The following is a 26784-nucleotide window of genomic DNA, read 5'->3' on the forward strand; positions in this document are numbered from 1 at the left end:
TTTCAGAAAGAGGTATGTAAAAGACAGGCATGGTAGCACGTACTAGAGCTCCAGATATGGAGGAGGAGGATGCAGGAGGACCACCTGGGCCCAAGAGTTCAAGGTCAGCCTAGGCAACACAGAGAAGCCCTGTCTAAAAAAACCAAAATAACCAGAAAGAGGAATGTTAAAATCTCTCAGTATGAACAGTGGACTATAATATAAAGCTGCTCCCCCACCCTTTATGCTACAGTCATTTCCCCTCCTTCCAACTTACAACCTAGCTTGTCAGTCTGTGAACATCCTAGCTAGCTATTAAGTATTCTTCTCCGTTACTGGGCCCCTGTTAGCCCGCAGAATTCGACTGCTTAAGAACAGCTCTCCTGCCATTTTCTTTCTCTCTCTCTCTCTCTCTCTCTCTCTCTCTCTCTCTCTCTCTCTTTCTCTCATGCCTCTCTTTCTCTTTTCCCCTCATTTTCTCTCTTACCCTGCAGGGAGACACTGTCCGATTACTTAATAAACTCTCTTATGTGGGGGGAAAAAAAAGTCTCAGTGGATTATAAATTTGTCAATTTCTCCATAAAATTTTGAAATTTGTACCTTTTGTATTTCAAGTATATGTTATTAGGTGAATAAATCCTCAAGCCTATTGAGTTTCTGGATTATTCCATTTACCTTAATATATTTTTATTTCTATTAATGCTTACACCTCAATTCTACCTAATAAACGTAATATCATTTCACATCTAAGTATTTTATAAAATACTTTAGTGCTTTATTTTCAATACTCAGCATCATTATGCTTTTTAAATTTATAAGTATGTAGCAACCTAGGCTCACACTGTTGTTTCCTAAGTTTTGGAACTTTTGAAAAAAGCAAAGTTAGAAAATGAGAAAAAGCACTTTGAAATAAAACTAACAACCCAAATTTTAAAAACAGTAAAACCAATATTCAAATCAAAAACTAGGTAAGGAAAAATGACTACAAAATATATAAAACTGACGGACATGCAAAAAAAAATCCAACCTTGCTAGTAAACAAACCCCTAGATTTATGCTATAAAATTTTGCCTATAATATTATAACAACCAACTTTAGAATAATGCTAATACAGGTCAAGCATGTCTAATCAGAAATCAAAAAAAATACTCCAAGATCCAAACTTTCTGAGTGCAGATATGGTGCCTCAAGTGAAAAATTCCACCTATGATCACATGTGGAGAGTCACAATCAAAACTCGAGTACACTAAAAGGACTATATAAAATTACCTTCAGGCTATGCATGTAAAGTTTGTATGAAATATGAATGAATTCTGTCTGTGCTCGGTGTTGGCTCTAATCCCCACAATATCTTAGTATATATGTGTGTGTATGTGTGTGTGTGTGTGTATATATATATGTATGTATGTATGTGTATATATATATATATGTATGTAAGTATGCAAATATTCCAAAATATGAAAAGAAATTCAAAATCCAAAACACTTGTGGTCCCAAGAGTTTTCAGTTAAGGGTTACTGAACATGTACAACATGCTATTGCCAAGTCTGGAAATAAGGTATCTGTATAGACAGTGGTACTGGTAATATGCCAGCAAGTACATACAGCCACTTAAACAGTATATAATGTTAACCCATCAATTATCCTTCTAGAAATTTATCTTAAAAATATGGTTACATAAATATACCAAAATGTGAATAAAACATCAACCACTATGATGTAACACCCAACAACAGAAAGTAATGAAGCCAGGCATAGTAATGCATACCTATAATTCCAGCTACTCTGGAGCCTGAGGCAGGATGATCTCAAGTTTGAGGCCAGCCTCCACAACTTAGCCAGATCCTATCTCAAAATTTAAAAGGGTCAGAGATGTAGCTTAGTGTAGCATCCCTGGATTCAATCCCCAGGACTCACACACACATACACACACACATAGCTACATCTCAGTGGTAAAGCCCTTGCAAGACTCTCAATTCAATTCCCAGCACTACCACCACCAAAAAAAAAAAAAAAAAAAAAAAAAAAAGACAGTATAACTAAAAATGCATAAGAAAAAATAAAGTGGAATAAAAATAATATTCAACAATTCAACCTGGCTAAGAAAAACTATAAAATACCTCTTATAACAAAACAAATGAAGAAAGTTGGCTAAAAATGTAAGATGCATTTTACCACAGAAACAATGCTTTAAATGATGACCATGACATAAAACCTTAGGATAAATAAAGCTAAATGTAAGGCTAGGAAGAGGATATAGCTCAGTGGTAGGATGCTTGCCTGGCATGCAAAAGGCCCTAAATTCAATATCCAGCACTGCATGTATTCATGCTTGCATAAACACAGACATACATAAAATCCTAGATTAGACAGGTATCTAACCATCTAATATGTTTGCTTATTTGGGGACAAAACAATTCCACAATGCAGAAAGAAAGGAACATAGTAGTACATAAAGCCTATTTCACCAACTCAGGTTGTAACTTCCTGGAAACCAATCATTTTATAAAGGGCAGTTTGTAAATCAAGTATTATTAGTATTTGCACATAATAGAAATAAATTTTAAAGTCTGTAAGTAGCTGGGCGTAGTGGCACACACCTGTAATCCCAGCAACTGAAGAGGCTGAGGCAGGAGGATTGCAATTTTGAGGCCAGCCTCAGCAATTTAGTGAGACCCTAAGCAATTCAGCAAAATAAAATAAAAATTAAAAAGGGCTGAAAATGTAGCTCAGTGGTAAGGTACCTCTGGGTTCAATCCCCAGTACCAAAAAATGAAAGTCTATTAATAATGAAAATCACTGAAAACTAAAAGCCAAAATGACATTTTAGCATCAATGGAAGTTAAACTTTTACAGTGTGTTATGTTTAATAGACATGCAATAAAACATTTACTAGTGTTAGAATCATTTAATTTTAATTTGGAGAGTAAGCAATATTAACATAGTTCAAAATTCAAAACATACAAAAAAGGGCATACATAGAAATTCTCTGCCCCCTACCCTCATGGGAGGAAAAACAAATGCCACTAAAATATAATCCAGAGGACATATATACTCTAATTGTTTCCTGTAGGACCACAGATGTGCTAACACTTTTCATAATACCAAAAATAACATTTTCTTTTGAATTGCAATTATTTCAAAGCTCACAAAACAGAAAACATCTGGATGATAAGACATTCACACATGAATGCTAAAAAGGAAATCAAATGGTAAAGCATGCCCAAGTAATACTCAAGGACATCATAAAATGAAATAAACCAAAATATCAGCTAAGAGTCTATAAACTATAATCCTGACCAACATGAGAGAAAATCTGCAGCAGTGGAACAAAGGACTGGGTTAAAAACTTTTGTGCCTAGTTCCCAAATTAGTCAATGAACAGCAACAACACAACCCAAACTTACAAACCCCTGCTTATGCATCAGGTCCTTCTGAATACGGATATCAAACACAGAATATTATCTGTGAGATTCAAATGAACATTCCAAGGATATATAAAGAAAAACACCAACTTGCCACAGCATGCTTCCTCTGGTAAAAGGCCTTACCTTCTTACTCCCAAGACCAAACTGCCACTCCTCAGTTATTAGGACAAACTATTCAGACAGGGACAATCTTAGCTGATATTTGTCCCTCCCTCCTTTTAGTTCAGCGACTTTACTAATGCTCTCACCTGAGAAGTAAAAGAAGGCCAATTGCCTGCAGGGCCCTTTGACAACCACTTCTCCAAATTATCAGATGACCAGAAGTACAAGATTTTTAACTACTCCTACATTCCTAGAAGAATCCTAAGAGGACACTGGCCATACTATCTATGGTAAATACAAAATTCTACTCCTAACCTCCTAACCTAAGGTACTATATTCAAAAGTAGTTGGAAAATTGTGTTCCTTCTTCACAATCTCTTTGAACAACTGCAGTTTCAAGTAATATTCCTCACATTCTAACCCCAACACATCTTTTAAGACCTCTATGGAAACCCATAGGAGTAAACTGGAAGTAGGCCTTGTAGCAAACTAGGCAAAGCAGTTATGTAGCAAAAACCCTATTGCTGTCATTACCTTATTTCTTGGCAAAGATCAACCAAACAAATAAAAGATCCACCCCAAGATGATAATCACATTCTCAGCTTCCTTTGCAGCTAGGCACACATGGGCATAAGATGAAAACTCAGCCAACATGATAGCAAGACAAAGTCTGTTGGGATAATTTCTGGTAAAAACTATCTTTCCTAGTGGAAGGAAAGAAGGAAGTGAGGGAGAGAGAAATCAGATAAGGAGAAACTGTCCATCCACCACCAAATTGTTTCATGTTTTTTGGTTACTGTTGTTGCTTTTGCACTGCTGGGGATTGTATGCAGGGTTTTACGCATGCTGGGCAAGCGCTCTATGACTGAGCTATCCTTTCAGGTCTATGTCATGAAAATATGATAAATGGAGCTGTAGAAGCCCCCCAGCAATGAGGAGGAGAATCATTACCAACACTCAGAAAGAAGGAAGGTACACAGAACTACTGACCTTGGTGAAAGAGATGCTTCAACATCACTTGAGCAGTTTATCTTTGAGGTCCGTTACATTTCCCAACCACAGGTTACCTCTTTAGGAAATAAGTCACAGACCAATAATTTCTGAATTGATTCTCTCAATTTCTGAACAAAATTATAGTCCACATGAATTTATAGAGCATCTATTACATTCCACATACTGTCCAAGAGATATTATATATGCATTACTTTAATTAACAAAATAACGCTGTAAGGTATTCTAATTATCATTTTACAGATGGAAAAACACCAGGTTCTGAGAAGTTTAAGTGACTTCATTAATAAAAGACTACGCACTAATGTTCATATGCTGCAGTGGTATACCTCTAAGCAGTATTTGCTCACTGCACCCTACCACACAGATCACCTTCAGTCTTTCATATTTATATAAATGGGTGTGGTTAAAAATATCAGATCAGGGAAAAGAGCACACAAAACTTGTTCAATCCATCTTCCCCCCCCTTCTTTTTACTTGCAGTACTGGGGATTGAACCCAGGGCCTCACACAGGCTACACAAGCATTCTACCACTGATACATACCCAGCCCTTTTTATTTTATTTTGAGGCAGGGTCTAATTTACCCAACCTGGTCATATTTGTGATCCTCCTGCTGAGCCTCCTAAGGTTACAGGCGTGCACCACCACACCAAGCTTCAACGCTTTTTTTTTTAAGTTGTCAATGGACCTTTATTTTATTTATTTATATGCAGTGCTGAAAATCAAACCAATGCTTCACACATGCTAGGCAAGCACTGTGCCACTGAGTCACAAGGTCATCCCAACACATCTATTCTTAATTCTAGTGCTGAGTAACTTTACTAGCCCTCAGTTTGTCCATTTGGCTCAGGTGAGTACCTTCCATTCTAGTCCGTAAATCACAAAATAATTTCACCTGTAGTGGGCTGCAATGACTATTACATTTAAAATTTAAAGAGCCAAATCTTTAAATTTTAGGAGCAGATAAGGATCTATGAGTGGTGATTTATAAGTTAATAACCCATTAAATAGCAATAGGAAGAGGTATTATTAAAACCTTGAACTCAGCCAGGCACGGTGGCACACGCCTGTAATCCCAGCTGCTGAGGAGGCTGAGGCAGGAAGATCACAAGTTCAAAGCCAGCAAAAGCAAAAGAAAGGTGCTAAGCAACTAAGTGAGACTGTGCCTCCAAATAAAAATACAAAACAGGGTTGGAGATGTGGTTCAGTGCCCCTGAGTTTAACCCCAGTACCCCCACACACACGGGAAAACAAAAAAAAGGAACATGAACTCCTTCAAGTCAAGTAAGCAGTGATCAGTGACAAAAAGTTTTATTAAACAGACCCTCCCAAACTATATTTCCTCCTCTGCGTAGTTTGCATTTCCTTCTTAGTCTCTCCTCTCTATAACAGACCATAATATGGAAGCATATATTTAAATTTTATTTAATCAACTGAAATTCCACATAATTTTTAAAAAAAATTTTACATATATTTTTAGTTGTTGATGGACCTTTATCTATTTATTTATATGTGGTGCTGAGAATCAAACCCAGTGCCTCACACATGCTAGGCAAGCACTCTATCAGCCACAACCCCAGGCCAAACACAAAATTTTTTATTAATTTTAAACTCACTTTAATCTGTTTTTCCTCTCAAAGAATTATTAAGTATGGTCCTATTTGATCTTTGCAGTCCTAAACTTTTAAAAATTCTCCCTCTCAAGATTTATATCATAAAAATTTAGGTTTTAATACAAAAGAACAACAATTAAGAAGCAATAATGACTGACTGAATGAAAAAGGACCTGTCCAGTAGTTGATATGCTATTTCCAGTTTTCATTACATCTAAAACATCACTAATGGTCTGGGGATATGGCGTAGCAGTAAAGCACTTGCCTAGCATGGACAAGGCCCTGAGTTCAATCATTAGCACAATATATTAAAAAAAAAATAAGCAATCCAACACCACTGACTGCGAAACAATCATTTTAAGTCCCATTAAGAAAATATGCTGCCTACTAAATTGATATAACACCTTATCACTTAGAATATTTATTCATACTAAAAGAACTCTTTTGTCAGATTTTTAGCAAATATTACTATTGCACAAAATAAAAAAAAAATTAATCGGTGCATGAACTCGGTCATACTCAGAGGCAAACTCTTCTGAATCACTTTTTTGAATCATTCATCAATATCAAAGTTTTTTCACACAGTGTCATCCTCTGTGCCATCAAATGCTCACGTGATAAAATGTTTGTATTCCAACCATTGTCTGTGGGATTCTCTTCCAAACCAGCTGATACCTTTTCTGCAAGTTCAGTGCACCAAGAGATAGCCAAAAGCAACTGGAAGATGCATCTTGATTTAAGCAATTTAAGAATGTAAAATAATGTGCTGCTGCTTCTTTATTCTTTTTTTACTTTTTTTCTTTTTCTGGCATTAAGAACTGAACTTCATGGTAAACGGACAGTTTACCACTGAGCTACATTCCCAACCCTTCTTTTAATTTTGAGGCAGGGGCTTGTTAAATTGCGTAGGCTACCCTTGAATTTGCAATCCCTCCTACCTCAGTCTCTCAAGTCACTGAGATTATAGGTGTGCACCATTGTGCCATGCATTTTTTTTTTTTTTAACCATTGATGAAACACAACTGCCCCCTTTTTTTTTTTTACAGTTGATGAAACAAACACAACTTCCTTTGTTACCTTGACTAAGACAACATTCTTCCCAGACTTCAATTTCCAATAATAATAATAGCCAGCAATGCTGAATACCTACTAAACTTGGCATTTCACAAATCTCATTTAACTTCCAGAAAAGCAAAAATGTAAACATTAAAATTTTCTTATATCTCTGAAATATGAGTCTCAGAAAAGCTTAGTAATTTGTCCAAGCTAGTAAATAGCAGAGATGAGGTTCAATCTCTGGTCCACCTTCAAAATACTTATTCTTTCCGCTACTTCAGTGTTCTCAAAACTGCATGTAAGAATCACCTCTACAAGAATGTAGCCCAGGAACAGAACAAATTATTACCTGGGTGTGGTAGCATAGGCTTGTAATCCCAGTGGCTGGGGGGGCTGAGGCAGGAGGATCAAAAGTTCAAAGCCTGTCTCAGCAACTTAGTGAGACCCTAAGCAACTTAGTGAGACCTTCTAAATAAAATATTAAAAAGGACTGAGGATGTAGCTCAGTGGTTAAGCATCCCTGGATTCAACCCCTGGTAAGAAAGAAGGAAGGTAAGAAAGAGGAAGGGAAGGAAAGAAAGAAAGAAAATGAATTATTAGTTAATAATTAACATCTTCACAGGCAAAATATTTCAAAAGATAGGACTCATAATGAGTTCCTTGGTTAAAAGTTGGGGAGACAGATGTGCGATAGATTTCATTAGTCTATAAATTAGGAAAAATAGCTTGGAATCATCACCAAAATAATTTACTTCACCTCACAGTGCCTGTTTCCACTTTAATCTATAAAATAAATAAATGTGATAGTATCCACCTGATTTTAAAATTCCATAACTTTTCCACATTATATAATGACCTCCTAAAAATGTTTGCTAAGGTAGTTCTTTATAGTCTGAGTTCCAGTAAAGAATCTTTTTTACTTAGCACATCAAAAACGATAAATGATTCAATATCACATAGGCTCCAGTATTTAGAAACTTACTGGATAAGAGGCCTTAGAGAACAAAAAGAGCAAAAAAATAAGTAATAATAAACTAAAAAGAAAGTTAAATGTGCTTGCCTACTGCTGATAGCAAACGTCATCAGTATAAAACATGCATCAATATAAAATCTCCCAAAGCATGGAATGTCCCTGATTAACAACAAATGAGTTATCTTTCCCTCTCATGCTTCCCTCCCAACACATCAGCTTCCAAATGCATCCCTGGAAGAAATGAACTGGAAATAAAAAAGTATCATAATTGGTCTCCTCCCCTCAAAATTCCAGGAAAAAAAAGGGTGGGAGTAAGAACTCACCATAGAAGAATATGTTATAGGTTTGTTTATTAAACTTTTTTAAAGTCAAAAACTTTTCTCTAGCCAGGTGAGGTGGCGCATGCCTTGGGAGGCTAAAGCAGGAGGACTGAAAGTTCAAAGCCAGCCTCAACAACTCAGCAAGCTCCTAGGAAACTTAGAAAGAACCTGTTTCAAAATTTAAATAAATAAATAAATAAAGCTTGGAATGTGGCTCAGTGGTAAAGCACCCCTGCATTCAATACTTACTACCAAAAAAAAAAAAAAAGTAAAAAACCTCCTTGGCTGACACTTCACCAACTTCAAATGCTGTAAATGGAATTTGAGGCTTGAATGAAGGTAGATAAGTTTAGCCTTTATCACTTCTCTATCCACAAATAGCTGCTTGCATATACTGAATCAATCTAGAAGTCAATTTATTAATCTAATCTCAGTCACAACATATTTTAAATATGAGGGTGTATGTAGCTCAGTGGTAGAGACCAAGCTTATCATTTGCAAAGCCCTGGGTTTAATCCCCAGCACCAAAAAATAAAATAAAATGGGAAAAACAAGTAGATGATTACTTGGGGATGTTTGAGATTAACATTACTGCTCTGTTGGACATCAATTTCAAAAATTTCTCTTACAAATACAAGCCAGAATTATGTATATAATAACCAATATAACATGTATACAAAAAGTATTCCATTAATGATTTAAAATCCCAGTTGTTTATAGTGTAGCAAAATGAGTAAATGCCTAGCTAATGAGAATTTTTAAAAGACAAACAATTGTCTTGCTTATTTGAAGTATACTTCATAGGTTTATAGAGTTTGTTGGCAGCAAAAAACAATCATTCCTTAGTTCCTTATTGTGGAACTAAAACATTTCTATAAAATGTATTTTTAAGGATATTCATAGACACAGCTGTAACAGGGTGTTGTATTTCCACAAAGGGAATATGGAGCCTTACCCACCACATGAAACCATAGAAAAATTTTGGGATTTTCATTTGCTCTGTGTAATGGTGGGGTGGGGGCTTGTTTCAACAAAGTTGAATTATGTAGCAATATTTGAAAACACATGGCATGGCCACCACCCTATTTCACAATGTGTCAAACTACAAAGCATACTATAGCATAGCAGACCCTAAGAATAAAAGCTCTTAAATCAATGGAACAAAAAGGAGACAAGCACATGCTTGTAATCCCAGTGGCTGGGGAGGCTGAGGCAGGAGGATCAAGAGTTCCAAGCCAGACTCAGCAAAAGTGAGACGCTAAGCAACTCAGTGAGACCCTGTCTCTAAATAAAATACAAAATAGGGCTGCAGATGTGGCTCAGTGGCCGAGTGCCCCTGAGCTCAATCCCCGACACCCAAAATAAAAGGAGAAAAACCTATACTCATGATTTAGTAGGTTAATACAGTATTCCATTCAAAACACTATGGGAAGCCAGGCACAGTGGCACACACTTATAATCCCAGGGGCTTGGGAGGCTGAGACAAGAGAATCACAAGTTCAAGTTCTGCCTCAGAAATTTAGCAAGACCCTGTAGCACGTAGTTCAGTGGTAAAATTGCCTCTGGGTTATATCCCAATACCCACAAAAACTACATAGCTCAGTGGGAGAGGGCTTGCCTGGCATGCACAAGGACCTGATGTTGATCCCCAATAACATTAAAAAAAAAAACGTTTCGGCGGGGGGAGTGCCAGGCACACTGTTGCATACCTGTTATCCCAGCAACTCTGGAGGCTGAGGCAGGAGGATCACAAGCTCAAGCCCAGCCTTGGCAATTTAGCAAGACCCTGTCTAAAGATAAAATAAAAAGGGCTAGGGATGTAGTACAGAAATAGTGCCCCACTGGGATCAATTCTCAGTACTAAAAAAAAAAAAAAAAACTTATGAGAGAGAACTGAACTGAAAAAACACATTTAACACCTTTTTAAAAAATTCTATTAGCCCCTTGGAGTATCATCAATCTCTAAATTTACATTTTACTTATAAATAGAGATATACTCTATTATCAAGTAGTACGGTGTATTTACCATGCCCACACGAATCAACAGATACCCTACTATAGCCCTCTACAAATAGCTTACAAAATATCTCACCTAACAATAAAGAAGGTACCTCCTATACTGAGGACTAAACTCAGGGGCACTTTACCACATAGCTACATCCCAATCCTTTTTATTTTTTATTTTGAGACAGGGTTTAGGCTAAGTGGCATTTCTTTCAATAAGTCATGCTTTCCTCTGTAAGGAGAGATACTAATTTTCACAATGTTAGTAAGGTGTCTTATCTATTAAAAGTTATCTTGATTATAAATATAAGTAACTTTAATTACAACATGATAAAAAGATTTCACTAAATTTAACAAAGACAGTTATGTTTGTCATGTTTAACAAAACAGTGCTAGAATCTAATCATATGGGGTTGAGTGGCTTACCCCAGATATTAACTATTAACCATAGGAGTTGGTTTAAAAATCTGTGTAAAATTATACAGTGAATAATGGTTACAATTCAGTGGAAAGGCATAAGTAAGAATTTTTACTTCAATGATTATAATTTGACTGACAGACTTTTAAGGCCCTTGTTTTCTTCATAATAGCATGTGTACATTATAGGTTCCTACACTACAGGGAAAAAGTTTGTATTGTGTTAGTTCCAGTTATAATCTCAAGCTGAGTCAAAGTTCTAACAGCCTTAAAGCAGGAAATCCAAAAGGAAATTCCATCATTAGATCCTGGGGCTTGGCAACTCAAAGATTCTTTGAAAAAGAGATATAGAAGTTCTCAAACTAGGGGCTGGGGGTGTAGATCAGTGGTAGAGCACTTGCCTAGCACATGTGATGCACTGGGTTCAATCTTTAGCATCACATAAAAATAAATGTATTGTGCCCACCTACAACTAAAAATATTTTTAAAGAAAAGTTCTCAAACTATAACCTTACCTCATATCTTCAAGCAAATCACATTCTGCTTGATGTTTGGCTTGAAGTTTTGTCATCTGCTCAACTTGAATGTTTTTCAGTTCTTGTGTTACTTTCACCTAAAATATACCATATATTTATATTTATTAAGGCCATACTACAACTTGAACAAAAAAAATAAGAAACATTCTTAATATTTGTCAGAATACATACACCTCTTATTCTCTCCCTAAAGACCAAAAGCCCATTATTTGTCATCTAGTTTCATCATTAAAGACATTTATTTAATGAAAAAAGGTAGTCAAATGACCTGAAACAGACTGAATGAAAATACACGAGTATAAAAATTATAAAAAGAAGAAAAATAAACTGTCATTCTATTTCATGCACAAGCTCAGTACATACCTAGGTCCTCTAATAGTTTTAAAAGAGCCAGTCTTCTATTTCTTCCAAAAAAGATTCAGACATTAATCACCAGGAGAAGTGAGCAGAGTGTAGATGGGAGAGGAGAGCATAACAGTACCTAATACCTAATGACCGAAATTTATACAATCATGAAATAATATGCATGAATCAAACTACATCAATTATTCCATAATGGCTGCGAGAAAGCACACTGTCTCAGGATGATGCCCTCCACTCGCTGACAGCGCGTCAAATCACAATCTCTTTCCCACAAAGGAGAAAGCAGAAGTGACCTTCCAACATATGCAGTGCTTTTAAACTAACCCAGCAAGCCAGGCCCGGTAGAGGCTCCACTTAAAACAGCTAGAACCGCAAATGCCAGCTGGCCAGAGCCTCCACGCCTGCCAGGCCGGACCCCAGGATTCGAGGTTACAGTCGTGGAAACCTGGCTGCTGGTGCGGGGCTACCCGGAGGAGTGGGAGTATATGTGCAAAAGAAAAGGACACTTAACTGATGAAACCCGGATTAAGAAAGAGAAAGAAGAAACGGGTGAGTTAGGCATTCAGCAAATGTTTGCCTAGAATGGCCTCCTCCACCCAGTGTCCACAGAAGACACTCAGTACCCATGTGCAGAATTAAAAAGACAAGGACACAGCTTCGGCCACTGGAAAAGCCTGAGAAGGGCGCAGCGGGAAGCTGCTGACAAGCCAGGAACACCCGTCACTCCCACCCTGGCTATCCAAGGCCAGATCTGAGTGCACACGCCAAGCACTGTGGAAGGGTTCTTGCCTTCCTGGGGGCAGCGCCACCGCCTCCTTGCACCCAAGTTGGGGGCGGGGCAAGAACCGCGTGGAAAAGGGTGGGGGTAGAAAGACAGGATCCGTCAATTCTTAATTTGCTTTTCCTTAGAGTGGGAGGGTTATGACTATTCCAACTTCTTTTCGGCAGCCCCGTGGGAAAACCAGGCCAAGCCTTAGGACTAGGTTTGAAACAAATCCCCCGCAAATCTGCAAACGGGCGGGGGTGGCGACAAGCGGCTGGAGGGCTCAAACCCGGTGCAGACTAAACAATCACACACGCACAAGGCTCTGCAAATCTGCAGGAGCTCCCCCGCCTCCCCTCGGTGCAGCCCCGAGAATGCACTTTGCAGCGGGCAGCACTGCCATGCAGGCACACACATACAAATGCACACCCGAAACTCTTGTGAAATGTCTGAGGGGATCTTCTGTGCAGTGAAAGAGATGAAACACGGCCGTCCCTCGATTGGAAACGCACCTCACACACGCCCCCCCCCCACGCACCCCCGCCTGGAGCCAGAGGCAACTCCGTGACAAGCCAGAGGCTAAAGCGGTCACGGCCCCTTGCGGGGAGGGGGAGGGGGCGCAGCGGTCGCCCCAGTCGCATTCCTAGTACGCATCCCCTCCGGGACCTAAAGCTCCGCGACTGTGCCCTTACCTTCCTCGGCGGTGGCTGCATGATGCTGAAGGGACATCAATCCTCCCCCGACGGCGGCGTTAGCAAGGACGACGAAGAGGAGGGCTGGAGAGGAGGGGGTGGCCCAAAGAGCGAGGGCGCGCGTGTGTGTGTGAAAGGAGAGCCCAAAGAGGAGGACTCACCCAGAGGCAGCAAGGCCGGCGGGCAGCAGGAGGACCCCGGACGGAGGGAGTATGAAGAGGAGGAGCAGCGCCGGGAAGGCCTGGGGCCCGGGCGGCACGGGGGGTGTGTGAGGGAAGGAGGCGGAGACCACGAGGGGGCGGAGGCCGGGAGCGGGGGCGCTAGGGTCTCCCGGCTTAGCCGCTGGTAGGGAAAAGCCGCGTCGTCCGCGCTCCCCGGCGGCCGCCGGCTCCAGTGCTCCTGGCGGACGCGGCGGGCCCCCAACCCCACCCACTCGGGCAGCCCGGCCCTCGCGGTGCCCAACGCCCCCGCCCGGGCCCGGGAAGAGGAAGGCGGCGCCGCGCTCCCTGCTAGGGCTCCACCACTCAGGCCGCGGGAATTTCCGGCCCCACCGCGCGGCGCAGCGCCCCGCTCCGGCGGCGGAGGGAACCGCTCAGTCCAGCACCACTAGGTTCGCTGGCTGCAGCTAGAGAGCGAGGCCGCGGCGCGGGGCTCTGTATCGCGGTGAGGGACGGGGGGAACTAACGGATTGGTCGGCGTATGGGAGGGGTAGAAACGCTAGAGGAGCGCGAAACTTCCCCCCCCCTTTCTTTCCGTGAGTGGCACGTTCCAAACGCTTCCAGCCCTCCCTCCCCCACACCGGGAGTCAGCCGGGGGCTTCCCGCGCGCTTTCCCGCCAGCTCGCCGCGGCGCGCGCTTTCAGTCGGGGGCGCGCACGTGGGCGGGAGAGGGCTCTGCGCCGACGCACGCGCACAGGCCGCCCCCGCCTCCTACCGGGTTTTGCGGCTGCAGTGTTTGTGTCCCGGTAAGGGAAGGTTGGGGGGCGATGCTTGCAGGGAGGTCTTTATAATGGGAAGGGGGCAGTATTCCTATAGCAAGAGAGAGCAGTTTTTTGCTTCCTCTTGGCCACTCAATATTCCTATTTACCTGCCAGCTAATTGTGCCCAAGGGGTTGATTATGGACGAATCTTTATACAACTGGCCACAGGTGCCGGTCTATTTGGAATTGGGGTGGGAGGTGCAGAAGTAAGCAGTTGCCCTGCAAAAGAGAAAAAAAAAAAAAAAAAGCTGTCCATTACAAGACAGTTGGGACTCTGCTGAAAAGGGAGCAGGGCAGTCTTAAGGACATTAACACCATGTTACAGATGGGAAGGCTAGTGTCTGAAGAAGAGTGGAGACTCTGAAGGTCACAGCAGAACTAGAAATTGCTGAGTTAAAAAGAAAAAGGTGCAGGGGTTGGGAATGTGGCTCAATAGTAGACAACTTGCCTGATATGTGTGAGGCCCTGGGTTGATCTCCAGCACAGCAAAAAGAAAGGGAGGTAAGAAGGAAAGAGGTAGTGGGTGAGCACCATAGGGAAAAGTAGAGGAGGCAGCAGGATCCATAGAGGAAACCCATGGCCCTTGTTTGGGAGTGAAGACCTGGGTGTCAGTTCACTCTGCCTGCTCTTGACTGGGTGAACTTGAGGTTGCTCATCTGCCAGTGAGGATGCTTATCTAGGTAGGATCCTCCCGCACACCTCCCAGCTCTGTCCAGACTATTTGCAGGCAGGGATGTCAGCCTCCTTGGGTCCTGAAAAGAGTGGAAATGCCTCGTCCCCATGCTGTGAGCCACAGGGCTGTGTGGCCAATGAGCTGAATCACCGCCACAGGTTTTTCAGAAGTTGGAGTCCCAGGCAACTTAGCAGAAGTGCAGTTCAGGCAAAAGAGGAAGGTGAGTGAGGCCTGGATAGACCAGGATAACTTGCCAGATGGCCACATGGCTAGAAATTAGAAAGGTGAAACTTGACCTCAGGTTGTTTACACTGAATCTAGAGTCTTGAGCAGGAAAGTGATAGAATCAGAACTGTGCTTCAGTAAGATTTATCTAGAGCTATGTATAAACTAGGAGACAAACCCTGCTATTTCTGGTTTCCTTGAGGCCATTCAAAAATCAGCCCTCCACCAGAGTCCTCAATTAGATCAAGGAAGTCCCAGGGCAAGGGAACAGGTGGGTGGGGCCCCTGAGCCTGAGGACTGTTGAACAACAGCTACAACACTGACCTGGGGTCTAGAGGCTGGGCTCCAGCCTCACCACCACCCCCACCCCTTCTGATTCAGTGTGAAACCTTGAGGATAATCTGTTCCCTTCTTTCAGCCTTTGTTTCCTCACTTACAAAATGGAGGTATGACACCATCTTCACAAGCTTGTTGTATTTAGAGTTTCTCCTACCACAGATCCTAACACACAGTCTGTGCTCAAAAAATGCTCATTGATTCATCATTGAGAAAGTACTTGCTGGGTCCTGCCTTTTGCCAATACTTAATGTTGAACACTGGGGGCTATAGGGGTGAGCAAGATAGAATCAACCTAGGCTTCACCAGGGCTAAGTTCCAGACCAACCATCCATAAATGACACTTCACTAGTAGGGGAGGGGTATCAGCAATTGCCTGATACAATGTTCTGCACACAGCAGGTGCCTAACAAAGATTTGCTGAATCCTAGTCCTTGGTGCAACTGCTCTGACCCAGAGATGATCCTCCCTTTGCCTCCCTCCTTGGGAAGTGAATACTGGGGATGTAAAGTTGATGGATGTAGGAAGATTTAGGATCCAGCCTAGACCACTGATTTCTGAGCCTTTTCTGGGCCTTTGTGCCCATCTGGGAATAAGGTAGATGATATCTAGAACCTAATAGACTCTAAACAGATGCAATCAAACTCTGGGGATTTAGTTTGTTAATTTGGGAGACATACTTTGCCTGATTTGCCATCATTTAGAGTAGCAAATGACTTTCTGGAATGATTTCCTCTGGAGGTTTTATAAAGAGCTAAGGGTAATATCAGCAGGCTTACCTGCTGAATATGTTTTCAAAAATGTGATTTTTGAGGGTCTTGCAGTGTGCCTCAGTGGCAGAGTGCTTACCTAGCATACTTGAGTCCCTGAGTTAGATCCCTAGCCCCACAAAAAAAACAAGGTTTTTTTAAAATTTCTTCTTCTTTTTTTTTTTTTTTCCTTCTTTTTCCACAGTACCTGGGATTGAACCCTAGGGTGTTTTACCAATGAGCTACATCATCAGCACTGCCCCCTTTTTTTCCTGGAGACAGGATAAAAAAGTGATTTTAAAAAAAAGTTTTAACTAGGCATGGTGACACATACCTGGGGCTTAGAAGTGAAATGACCTACCCAAGGTCACACAACTAATAAAGAAGAGCCAGGCTTGGCCCCTTCCAACTCGGGAGGCTGAGGTAAGAGATTGAAAGTTTGAGGTAAGGCCAGCCTCAACAATTGAGTGAGACCACTAGTGTCTTAACAAGATCCTGTCTCCAAATAAAAAGGTGTGGGGATGTAGCTCAGTGGTACAGTGACCCTGGGTTCAATCCCCAGCACCAGAAAAAAAAAATTAAAAAAAAAAAAGTATATATATATAGAATATATATATATATATATTTTTTTTTTTTAAACATTTGCCAAGTAAATGTTTTCTTCATTTTTATGGCTGAGGAACTGGAGGCTCAGTAAAGATAAGTGTCTTGACCTGAAGTGATTGATTTGGGACAAAACCCAATTCTTCCATGAAAAATGGTCCTTTATGAAGAATGTTTAAAAGAATTGGGAGCATTCATCCAGGAAAAAAGCAGACTGAGGAGGATACAATCCATGTGTTCCAAACTCCACAATACAGAGGGATTTCGGTGACCTATGTAAGCCAACTTAAAATATATCTCTTTGAACAAGGATGAGAACTTCCAGAGTCTTGTTCCTACATCGTAAGCAAGCACTGTGTTCCCAGGAAGATCTCTTGAGATTCTTTGGGGAGAATGCTGCAGAGCAACATGCACTGAGGCCCCAGAGGCAGAACTGGGATAGGCCTCAGCTGGGTCTCAGGAAGGAGATTTCTGAGCTGCCCCTGGAGGTGAGTTTCCCCATCCCTTGGGCTGGGCAAGCAGGTGCTGGCTCTCTTCCATCAAAGAAGCCACAAATGGGATTCTCAATCTGGAAAAAAATAATAGCAGCTACCATTTATTTTGCTTCTTCCATGTTTCAGGCATTAAAATACCCTTGTTATTTACACTGTTTCCAACTCATTATATGTATGACCCCATTTGGGGATTTCACAGACTGTAGCTTAGAAGTGAAATGACCTATCGAAGGTCACAGCTAACAAAGGAGAGCCAGGCCTGATCCCTGCCTCCTTCTGGCTTTGAACCTGTGCTCTCCCTCCAATGTACACTTCTCCCAGATTGTGATTCTAAGATTAAGTCAGAGCCAGGATCAAAAGCAGGCCTGGAACAGGTATATAAGTGGGTATTAGAAGACCACAGGACTCCTGGGAGAAACTAGGAAGGCAAAGTATACAGGAGCCCTTTAGCATAGCCACAGTAGGAAAAGCACACCACTCCAGGCCCAAAGCAGGCACCCAGGACAGACTTATACTCCATCCAGAAAATGTGGCCACCAGTCCACTTGTCCATACTGTACCAAGGCACCCCCACACACACATCCTCCCTGTAGCTGAGTTCCACAGCCCTCCCCACTCTGTCATTATCCCTCACTCACATTGGCATAAGCTACGTGGGAATGCTTGTCAGTATATCCAGATGCCAGCCATTCCCTTCCTGAACCCTGTCAAGCCCTGCTGGGGATGCTGGTGCAGGCTGTGGACCCTACTTCCATTCACCTCCTTCCTACCCAGGTCATCTTTCCCTAGCCTCCACTGCCCACTGCCCAGCACAGTCCTTTAGTCAGCCTGGATGAGTGTGCCTGTCTCCCCTTCTACCCAACTTCAAAACAGTCTCAGCACATTGGAGCCAGGCATGATGACATACACTTGAAATCCCAGCTAGTCGGCAGGCTGAGGCAAGAGGATTGAAAGTTCAAGGGTATCCTAGGCAACTTAGTGAGACCCTATTTCAAAATAAAATAAAAAGGGTTGGGGATGTTGTTCAGCATTATAAGGCCTATGTATAAGTATGCATGTGTATATGTATAAAATATTGGGTTCAATCCTAGTACCATTAAAAAAAAATTGCAACACTTTGGGAAGAGACCTCAAGGTCAGTGGCTGTAAGAAGAGAGCAGGGGCTCTCCCTAAGGCACACATTGAGTTTGTGGCAGAACTAGGCCTTGAATTCCCTTCAGTATCACTCAACAAGTCTCTTGTTCTGGGCTTAGTCAAGAACAGGTCTGTCGGGTGAGACCTTGGCCCTATCCTCCAGAAGTTCCCGTCTTAACACACTTGATTAAATGTCACAACAGTGAATGCTGAACTCGTCCAGGAGAATCAGGAATCCAGGGTCCCACTAGAAGGTAGCAGGGATCAAAGGCCAGAAGCAAGTCCCTAGGAAGCAAGCACTAGGGCAGGGAATTATCTGGTCAATTGGTGCCCCTGCCAGGGAGTAAGTATTACAATTTAGGGGGTGAGGGGGATGAACAGCTAGTCTCCAGGCTATGGTAGAAGCTGGCAGACACATGATTTTGACATCAGGAGACAGGAAACCAGAGTTGTAGCTCCATCTTTGCAAGACACTTTCTGAATGTGAACTCTGGCACATCACTATCCTCAGACTTGGTTTCCATATTTATAGAATGTCTTATCTTCCTCCCAGGGGTGCTACTGTAAAGGTTTAATGAAATATCAGGCATATGATCTGTAAAGGGCTAAGAAGCCATGTAAACCAGAGACTGCTCACTGGGATGTAGCAGGGAAAGCTAAGTGACTGCCTATGTGGGACACTGATGGAAGCCTTCCACCAGGAGCTACACGTTGATTACAGCTCTGAAAACCAGGCACTGATGAGTAGAACAGTCAGCTGTGGGTGGAATGGTGAAGTTGCTGGGGTTTTTAGTCAGGCAACCCTAAGTTAGATGTCTGGTTCCTCCTCCGCCTAGCTTTGAACTCTTGATCAAGTTTTGAAACTTCTTTTCATTCAGGTTCCCATGTCTATAAAGGGGGAAGAAAGATTGTTTGCAGGTTTGTTGTGGGAATTAAATGGGAATGTTTATGTGAAGTGCCTGCAACCGTGCCAGCCTTCAAAATGTGAGTTTTCTTTTGTGTGAGTTTTCCTTCATTTTGTTCTGGTTTTATTTGTCAGTTAAAAAATAGAAAGAGGAATTCCCATGCCAGGGGGAGATTGATCCTAACTATAGTTCCAGTTCTGCCCCTGACTCACTGTGAGGACTTGGGAAGTCCCTGCTCCTCCCTCAGCCATGGTTTCCTCATCTGTAACACCAGAGGTTCCACCAGGGACTTTCTCCAAGGCCCAGGCTGGGACACATAGGGTGCTACCAGTCTGTGGGCCCTTTCCATGGAGAGGACCCCCCACACTGAACTGGGGAAGAAGCATCAGGCAGGAACCAGTGGAGAGAGATGGAGCTGTGGGGGAGAGACAGCACAATGGGAGGTGGCAGTCCTGCCTCCACTGTGTGGGCTGGCCTGTGAAGGGAACCCGCCCTGCTCAGCTTAGGAAACCTGCCTGCCTATTTTCCCACAGCCTGCCCAACTGATGCCTAAACAAAACAGCTTCCCTGCTCTCGGCTGGAGGGTGGGAAGCCAAAATGAGTGTCCTGGAGGACTGGCAGACACCCTGGCATCCTGCCTGTCCTCCTTGGGCACCCGCCCTTCCCCTGTCTGCAGCACCACCCTCAGCCAAAGCAGGCCCAAGGCGTGGAGAGGAGCCTCTCAGGGTCTGCACTCCCCTCTTGTATCTAACCTTCCTAAGTGGACACCCTCAACTCCTAAATCTGCCTGTCTTCCCAGGCCAATCTTGGCCCTGAGATGTGATCTCATTCTCACTCTACTGCTGTGGGCAGAGCATCTGGCATCAAAATGCCGGGAGCTGCTGTCAGTCGCCATAGGAGGGAATTCCCTGGCTCAGGAAAGCTCTTCCAGCAGAAAGGAGCAGGTGGTGAGTCTCCCTGAAGAGACAGATGCCGCCCACGATGTAAGCAAAGCCAATCCTGGGGTGAGGAGCATCAAATCCACCACCCCCGGCCTTCTGTCTGATACTTGTCTACACTGGGCATATTAATACTCACTGTGCTTTATTATAGTTACTATCTGGCAGACACCACTCCAAGCACTTCATGCAAATAACTAATTTAATTCTCACAACTCGGGTACTATTATTAGCCCCATTTTATAAATAGGTTAAGTAACTTACCCAAGTAACAGAGCCAATAAGTGCCAAACAGATTTGTACCCAGTTGATCAGGCCAGCGTCTTGCTGCTAACTGCTAAGTTGATCTGCCTCAGGAACTATCATCCCCCATAAGCCCAGGTCCGCATTTGGAACATGGCAAGATGATTGCCCTAGTATAGATTCCAAACCTTTTCCTAGACTTGCTGAGGCTAAGAATTGGCTTATATAAAACATACCTCCCTTCGGGGCTGAGGGTATAACCCAGTATTAGAGCACAGGCTTAGCATGTGTGAGGCCCTGGGTTTAATCCCCAACACCAAAACAAAACAAGACACAGCCCCAGCCCCCATCTGAGGACACAGGAAACAATGTGGGAGAAGAGGAAGTGTCTGACATGGAGAAATGGCTCAAAAGATGTTTGTCATATGAATGTATGCTGCTGACTTCCCTGAGCCTCTGCCCATCTCTAAAATGGGGTTATAGTTCCCCGCCCTCCCCATTTACAAACGTGGCTGTGTGTTGAGCCAGTGTGTGTCTGCACCATCTCTGCTTGGGTGTAAGGAGTTGTTTACGAGCACACCCAGCTGGCTCCTTACAATAGCTATAATAATAATAGCTAACGTTTTTTGAATGTTTAGGGAGCACCAGGCACAGCTCTGAGGGCTTTGATGTTTTAACCCAGTGATTCTCTCAACCTCCATTATCTCGATTTTAAAGATGGGTTAAGTAACTTGCCCAAGATCACACAATTAGTAAGAAGCAGGACTACCAGGTGGCCCTATTCCCATGTCCTAAAGTTAAACACTCCCTCATAGTTGCTGGACTCACCAGCCCCTCCTCATGGGAACTGTACTGCCAAATTTAATTTAGGAAATGGGTACTGCACCAATAGTGTTCAGGGATGGAAGAATGAGAATTAATTTAACAGAGTTCTCAATGCAGATGAAGAGACAAGATCTAGAAGCCCCTTATTATTGTTGGGGCTGAGTAAGAAGTTCCAAAGTACAGGATTAAGTGCTGTGGTAGTTCCAAGTGAAGGAAGACCGCCTCTACCTAAAGGAAAAGACCCAGGAAAGCTGCATTGGAAATGGGACTGAGAGCTGGGTACTCCCAACACAGGAATCATGAGAGCACACACCAAGGCTGGATGGACCCAGGCCATGTCTAGGGACGGTCTTGAAGAGTGAATCTTAGGAAATGAGGCTTCAGTGGTAGACTGTGGCCTTGGATTCTTCTCTTGGATGTTTGCTCTAAATTTTAAAAGCAGTGCCACTGTATGGTATTTATCATGCTCTGTAATGGTCATCCTAACAGTGTCTACCCCATACATCCTACCCCACAGACCTCTGGGAAATCTTATTTGTCACCCTATCGCCAGAACCTAGGACAAGGTGTAGCACCCAGCAGGTATAGTGGATGAATGGATATAAAGGTTTAAAATCAGAAGTTGACCAGGAGTGTAGACAGCCAGGTTTCAGAATCAGAGGCCCAATCTGGCAGGCTGAGGGAGGGTGTGCCTGAGGGCCCATATAGACTGTCTTCTGCTGGCTTATAGTCAGCCCTCTGTCCTCATCTGCTGCTCCTGTCAGAGAGAGGCTTGTGAAGCAAGTGACCCTTAAGGAGAGGATGGGATGGGTCTGAAGGACAAAATGCCCTGGACTGCATCAAACTAATTCTGATGTCTTTTCTCCCTGCACATTGGGCACTTAGCCTAGGGTCTTGGCTAAAACCTTGGGTCAAGTTCTAAGTCAGACCAACTAGTTTACTGCTTTATAGTTTCATAGACTTAACTGCAAAATCTGGATACTGGTTCCTCTAGGAAACCTCCTTCCACTGTGTTCTGCTCCCGGTTGCTCTGGGTGTTGGGAGAGTCACATTTGAGGCTTATGTGGCCCCATCATTCTCTAGTTTTTTTTTATTTGTTTGTTTGTTTACTGACAGTGCTAGGGATGGAACCCAGGGCTTCACATATACTAGGTGAGTGTTCTACCACAGAGCACCCCAGCCCAAATTCTCTAGTTCTTAAACCATCAAGACCAAAGATTCTTTCTTTCTTTCTATTTTTTTTTTTTTAATCATTTTGAGACAGGATCTCATTAAGTTGCTTAGGGCCTTACTAAATTGCTTAGGCTGGCTTTGAACTTGCAATCTTTCTGCCTGCTTCAGCATCCCAAATCACTGGGATTACAGGTATGTACTACCATGCCCACCCAGCATGACCAGAGAGTTCTTTCTAGATGGTAGCAGAAGAAATGTAAAAATGAAGCTTCACCTTTCCTCTCTGGGGCAACTGGTAAAGCCTCCTGCAACCCAGTGCTGATCACAGGTAAGTTACTGTATGGAGGCCATGGGGTTATCCAAATATTCCATCTGGGAGCTAATTTTCTGGAGACTGTTAGTCTCCACTTGCACTACCACCCAGCTCTGCTGTGCTCCTCGGGCTGACCTCTGGGGTCTGTACCACCAGGCCCCCTTGCCAACTGACTTCCACATGGGTTGGTTCAGATCATGAGGAGACTAGAGGATGAAGGAAGAGAGAGGTCAGGGTTTTCTCCCCCTGCTCCCTCCTTGATCACACTTCCTGCCAGCAGTCCTGCCTCTCATTGGGCTCCTGTAATGACTCCTGACCCCCTCATTCCTAGCAGTAAAAGTTTTCCATTTCTGACTAGTTACCTTGCCCTCCTTTTGTTTGTCCCTTCAGTCTAGCCACACCTTGGTACAGTAGTCCCTTCACTGAAGCCTCTTTTTCTTTTTTAATTTTTTTAGACGTGTATAGACCCTTATTTTATTCATTTATTTGTATGTGGTGCTGAGAATTGAACCCAGTGCCTCACAATGCTAGGCAAGTGCTCTACACTGAGCCACAACCCCCACCCATCATTGAAGCCTCTTCCTGACTAATACAGGACCTTCCATTTGGATCTGCTATTCACATCAGTCAGGTCAAGACTTTCCCCAGGAAAAAACAAAAACAAAAATGCCACCTAGTCCATGAACTTGCATGTGCCCATTCTAGGACAGGCATACACAATGCTGGCTTCTTTGGAGGCCTGAGGGCCCAATTCTGACTACTCCCAAATCCTCTTGTGGGCAGAGTCAGATGAGACTGGGGCACCTGAAGCAAGGTAACAGCCACTGGAGGTGGGAGGAAGTTTAAGCAAGACAACAGAACTCTGCCTTGGGGCAGAGACAGTCAGTGCTCAGGCTGCAAGAACAGTTGGGCTGCAGGGAACCCAGGAATGGCTGTGACTGGGATAGACTCTCTGGGGGGCCTAGCAGGAACCCTAGAGTGCTGGAAAGGTGGGGGCAGGGCAGGAAAAGGCTTATCTCAGGAGAACAAGTTGAGCAAAAGCCTGGTAGAAGGAAATAGGATTCTTAAGACAGGAGCAAGGGGCAGGGACTTGGGCACACTGCCCCTTGGCCTCCCTCAAGGTAAAGTCCCTTGCCTTGCACCATGCTGAAACAGGACTCCAGCCTGAGAACAGTTCTCTGCAATCCTCCACAAGCTACCCCCCACCAAGGTTAGGCTGCCAGCACCCCAACCCTTTCACTTCCCTCATTGACCACACCTGCCCAAACCACAGCCACAGCAGGACCCAGGTTTCAGTTCTCATTTCCTCCATACTTCTGTAGACTCCTGAAAAGTTTCAATTTCTTGACAGGGGCTGGGCCTGACACCTGACACCCTCAGTCACTCCTGCCTGTCTCCAAGCCAGCACTCCTGCTCTCTGCCTTCCTAGCAAGCAAAACAAGCTCGCTCTCCACGTGCTCTTCTGCTGAGGACCCTCCCGTTGCTCACTGCTACCCTCCAAATTAAACCCGAACTTTTTAACATGATATTCAAGGCCTTTCACTGAGACACTTCAACTAGTCTACCCAAACTCATCTCTGTCTCATTATTTTGTTGTCCCAAACATACCATGTACATACACTGTAACAGCAACTCATTAAGCTCTTTTTGTTTGTTTTTGTGGAACTGGGATTGAAACCAGGAATTCATGTAAGATAGGCAGGTGCTTTACCACTAAGATAAATCCTGGGCCCTTTTTTATATTTTATTTTGAGACAGGGTCTCGCTAAGTCACCCAGGCTGGTCTCAAACTCCTGATACTCCTACATCAGCCTCTTGAGTTGCTGGGATTACAGGTGTGCACCACACTTAACTATAGCATGCTCTTTCATCAACTTCACACTTCTGAATATGCTGTCCCCTCTGCTTTCGATACCTTTTCTCCTTTTCTCAGCCTGATAAGCTCACATTCATCTTTTAAATGCCAGCTCAAAACCCCTGCTTCTGTAAAGCCTTCCTCCTTTCCCCATCTCAGAATTCATCTCCCCAAGGCTCCAGAACCTTGCTCAGATCTTAGACAGCACTAAGCATAAGATGAATGAACTTCTACTTAGCTACATCCTTTTCTGAATTCCCCTTTCTTTCCAGACTCTGGTCTCAGCTGGGCCACTGATAAGCTATGTGCTGGTGGCAAGTCACCCAACCCTCTGAAGCTCCATTAAGTGCTCTATGTCCAGAGCTTTTTGGAACTGCACAGGCATTGAAAATCATGATTATCCCATGATTCCCTGCCAACAGGGTAACAGGCCAGATTCCTTTTACTCAAACTGTTTCTGTATCCCCAGTGCTCACCATACCAGAAATCCTTATTGCCCAAACCATATCTGTTTTTGCAAATGGAAAAACTGGAGCCAGAGAGGTACAGGGATTTGCTTAACACTGTGACGCAGGTTGTTCAGGGTTTTTTCCTTTGCCCCCTGCAAAAAAAAAAAAAAAAGAAAGAAAGAAAACTTTGAACCATCCCACTCTCCAAGGAGGCCCCAGCAGAGAGCATTCCTGCACCAGGCCTCATCTGTCACTGTCCTATGGGCTTTTAGGCAAGAAGCTGCCAGATGCCCAGACAGTTTTACTTCCCTCCTGACTGCAGAGATCACGCAGAGAGCAACCGTCAGACCTCAGACACTTCCGTTTCCACTAGAGCCAGGCTTCCTTTTAACCTCTTCTGTAGCAGTCAGACCATGGGCCAGGGCCTCTGTGCCAACATCCGGATAGTTTTGCTTCTCCTTGTGGGCTCAGCCTAGACAGCATTAGTGTGGTATATGCTGCCTTCCACCAAGGACAGGCTCCACTCTTAGGGGTTTGTGGCAGGAAAACTATTACCCAAAACCCTGGAGACTGGGTCTTGACCTTGATGAAACCTCATTTGACATATATGGTTGGAAACAGAGGCCTCCCACAAGGAAACTCCTGGAGAATCATAAACCTTTATATCCCTTGTTGAAACCTGTTCATTTTAAAGATGGGGAGAGCCTGGTCCAGAAAGTGATGTACCTAAGGGCATTTATTTGTAGAGAGGCCTGGCTCTGAACTAAATGGTCCCAACCTGTGGTGCTCTGAAGTGCCAAAGTACTTTCACCTCTGTGATATTGTTCTTTCTTTTTTTCCTTGTGAGGTATTGGGGGATTGAACCTAGATCCTCATACATGCTAGGCAAGTGGTCTACCACTGAGCTATACCCCCAGACAAAATATTATTTTATTTTATTTTGAAATGGGGTCTCACTGTGTTGCCCAGTTTGTTCTCAAATTTCTGTGCTCAATTGATCATCCTGCCTTAGTCTCACAAGTAGCTGGGACTACAGATATACATCACCACTCCAGATCAGGCTTTATTTTTCTCTCTCCCAACTAGCAGCCTTCCAGGTGCCTCCCTTTCTGCAGCCCTGGTTGCCTGCTGCAGTAGCAGCTTCCTCCCCACACTGCCCACCACTTAATCTTTACACCATTCCCAACCATATCATCAAAGGCTTAAGTATGTAAAGTACAGTGAATGGGTTTATATTAAGGGCTGAGGAATATCTTTTGGATATCCAGAAAACTTTTATGCTAAGTCTGGTTTCTGCAGACAGAAAAATCCAGACACAAAATATATTCTCACTGCTCCATATCAATCTTACTAGCTCACATTTAACCCACATATGCTTGGAGGTTGCCTCTGGAAAGCAGACCACAGTTCGTCCCTCCACTTCTCTCACTTTGGTAATTTATCATCATCCCCAAGGCTTGGAGGGGTATTAAAAATCAGGCAGTTCAGAACTGGGTGTGGTGGCGCATGACTGTAATCCCAGCAACTCAGGAGACTGAGGCAGGAGGATCACAAGTTCAAGGCCAACCTCAGCAATTTAGCTTACACCCTGTCTCAAAATAAAAAGGACTGAGGATGTAGCTCAGTGGGTG

The 26784-nt window shown here is 43.3% G+C and overlaps 1 protein-coding gene across 1 annotated transcript in view; it reads right to left on the reverse strand.

Annotated features, from left to right (window-relative positions):
- Nucleotides 1-14092, reverse strand: part of FCHSD2 (FCH and double SH3 domains 2) — a 245161-nt gene extending 231069 nt beyond the window's left edge. Inside the window, 2 exon segments of the mRNA XM_079103793.1 lie at nt 11421-11518; nt 13260-14092. Of these exon segments, the coding sequence (XP_078959919.1) occupies nt 11421-11518; nt 13260-13280 (119 nt within the window). The 5' untranslated portion in view covers nt 13281-14092.
- Nucleotides 14093-26784: the final 12692 nt, after the last annotated feature.

This window comes from Sciurus vulgaris, assembly GCF_902686455.1.
Source record: "Sciurus vulgaris genome assembly, chromosome: 11".
In the NCBI taxonomy this organism is placed as follows: Eukaryota; Metazoa; Chordata; class Mammalia; order Rodentia; family Sciuridae; genus Sciurus; species Sciurus vulgaris.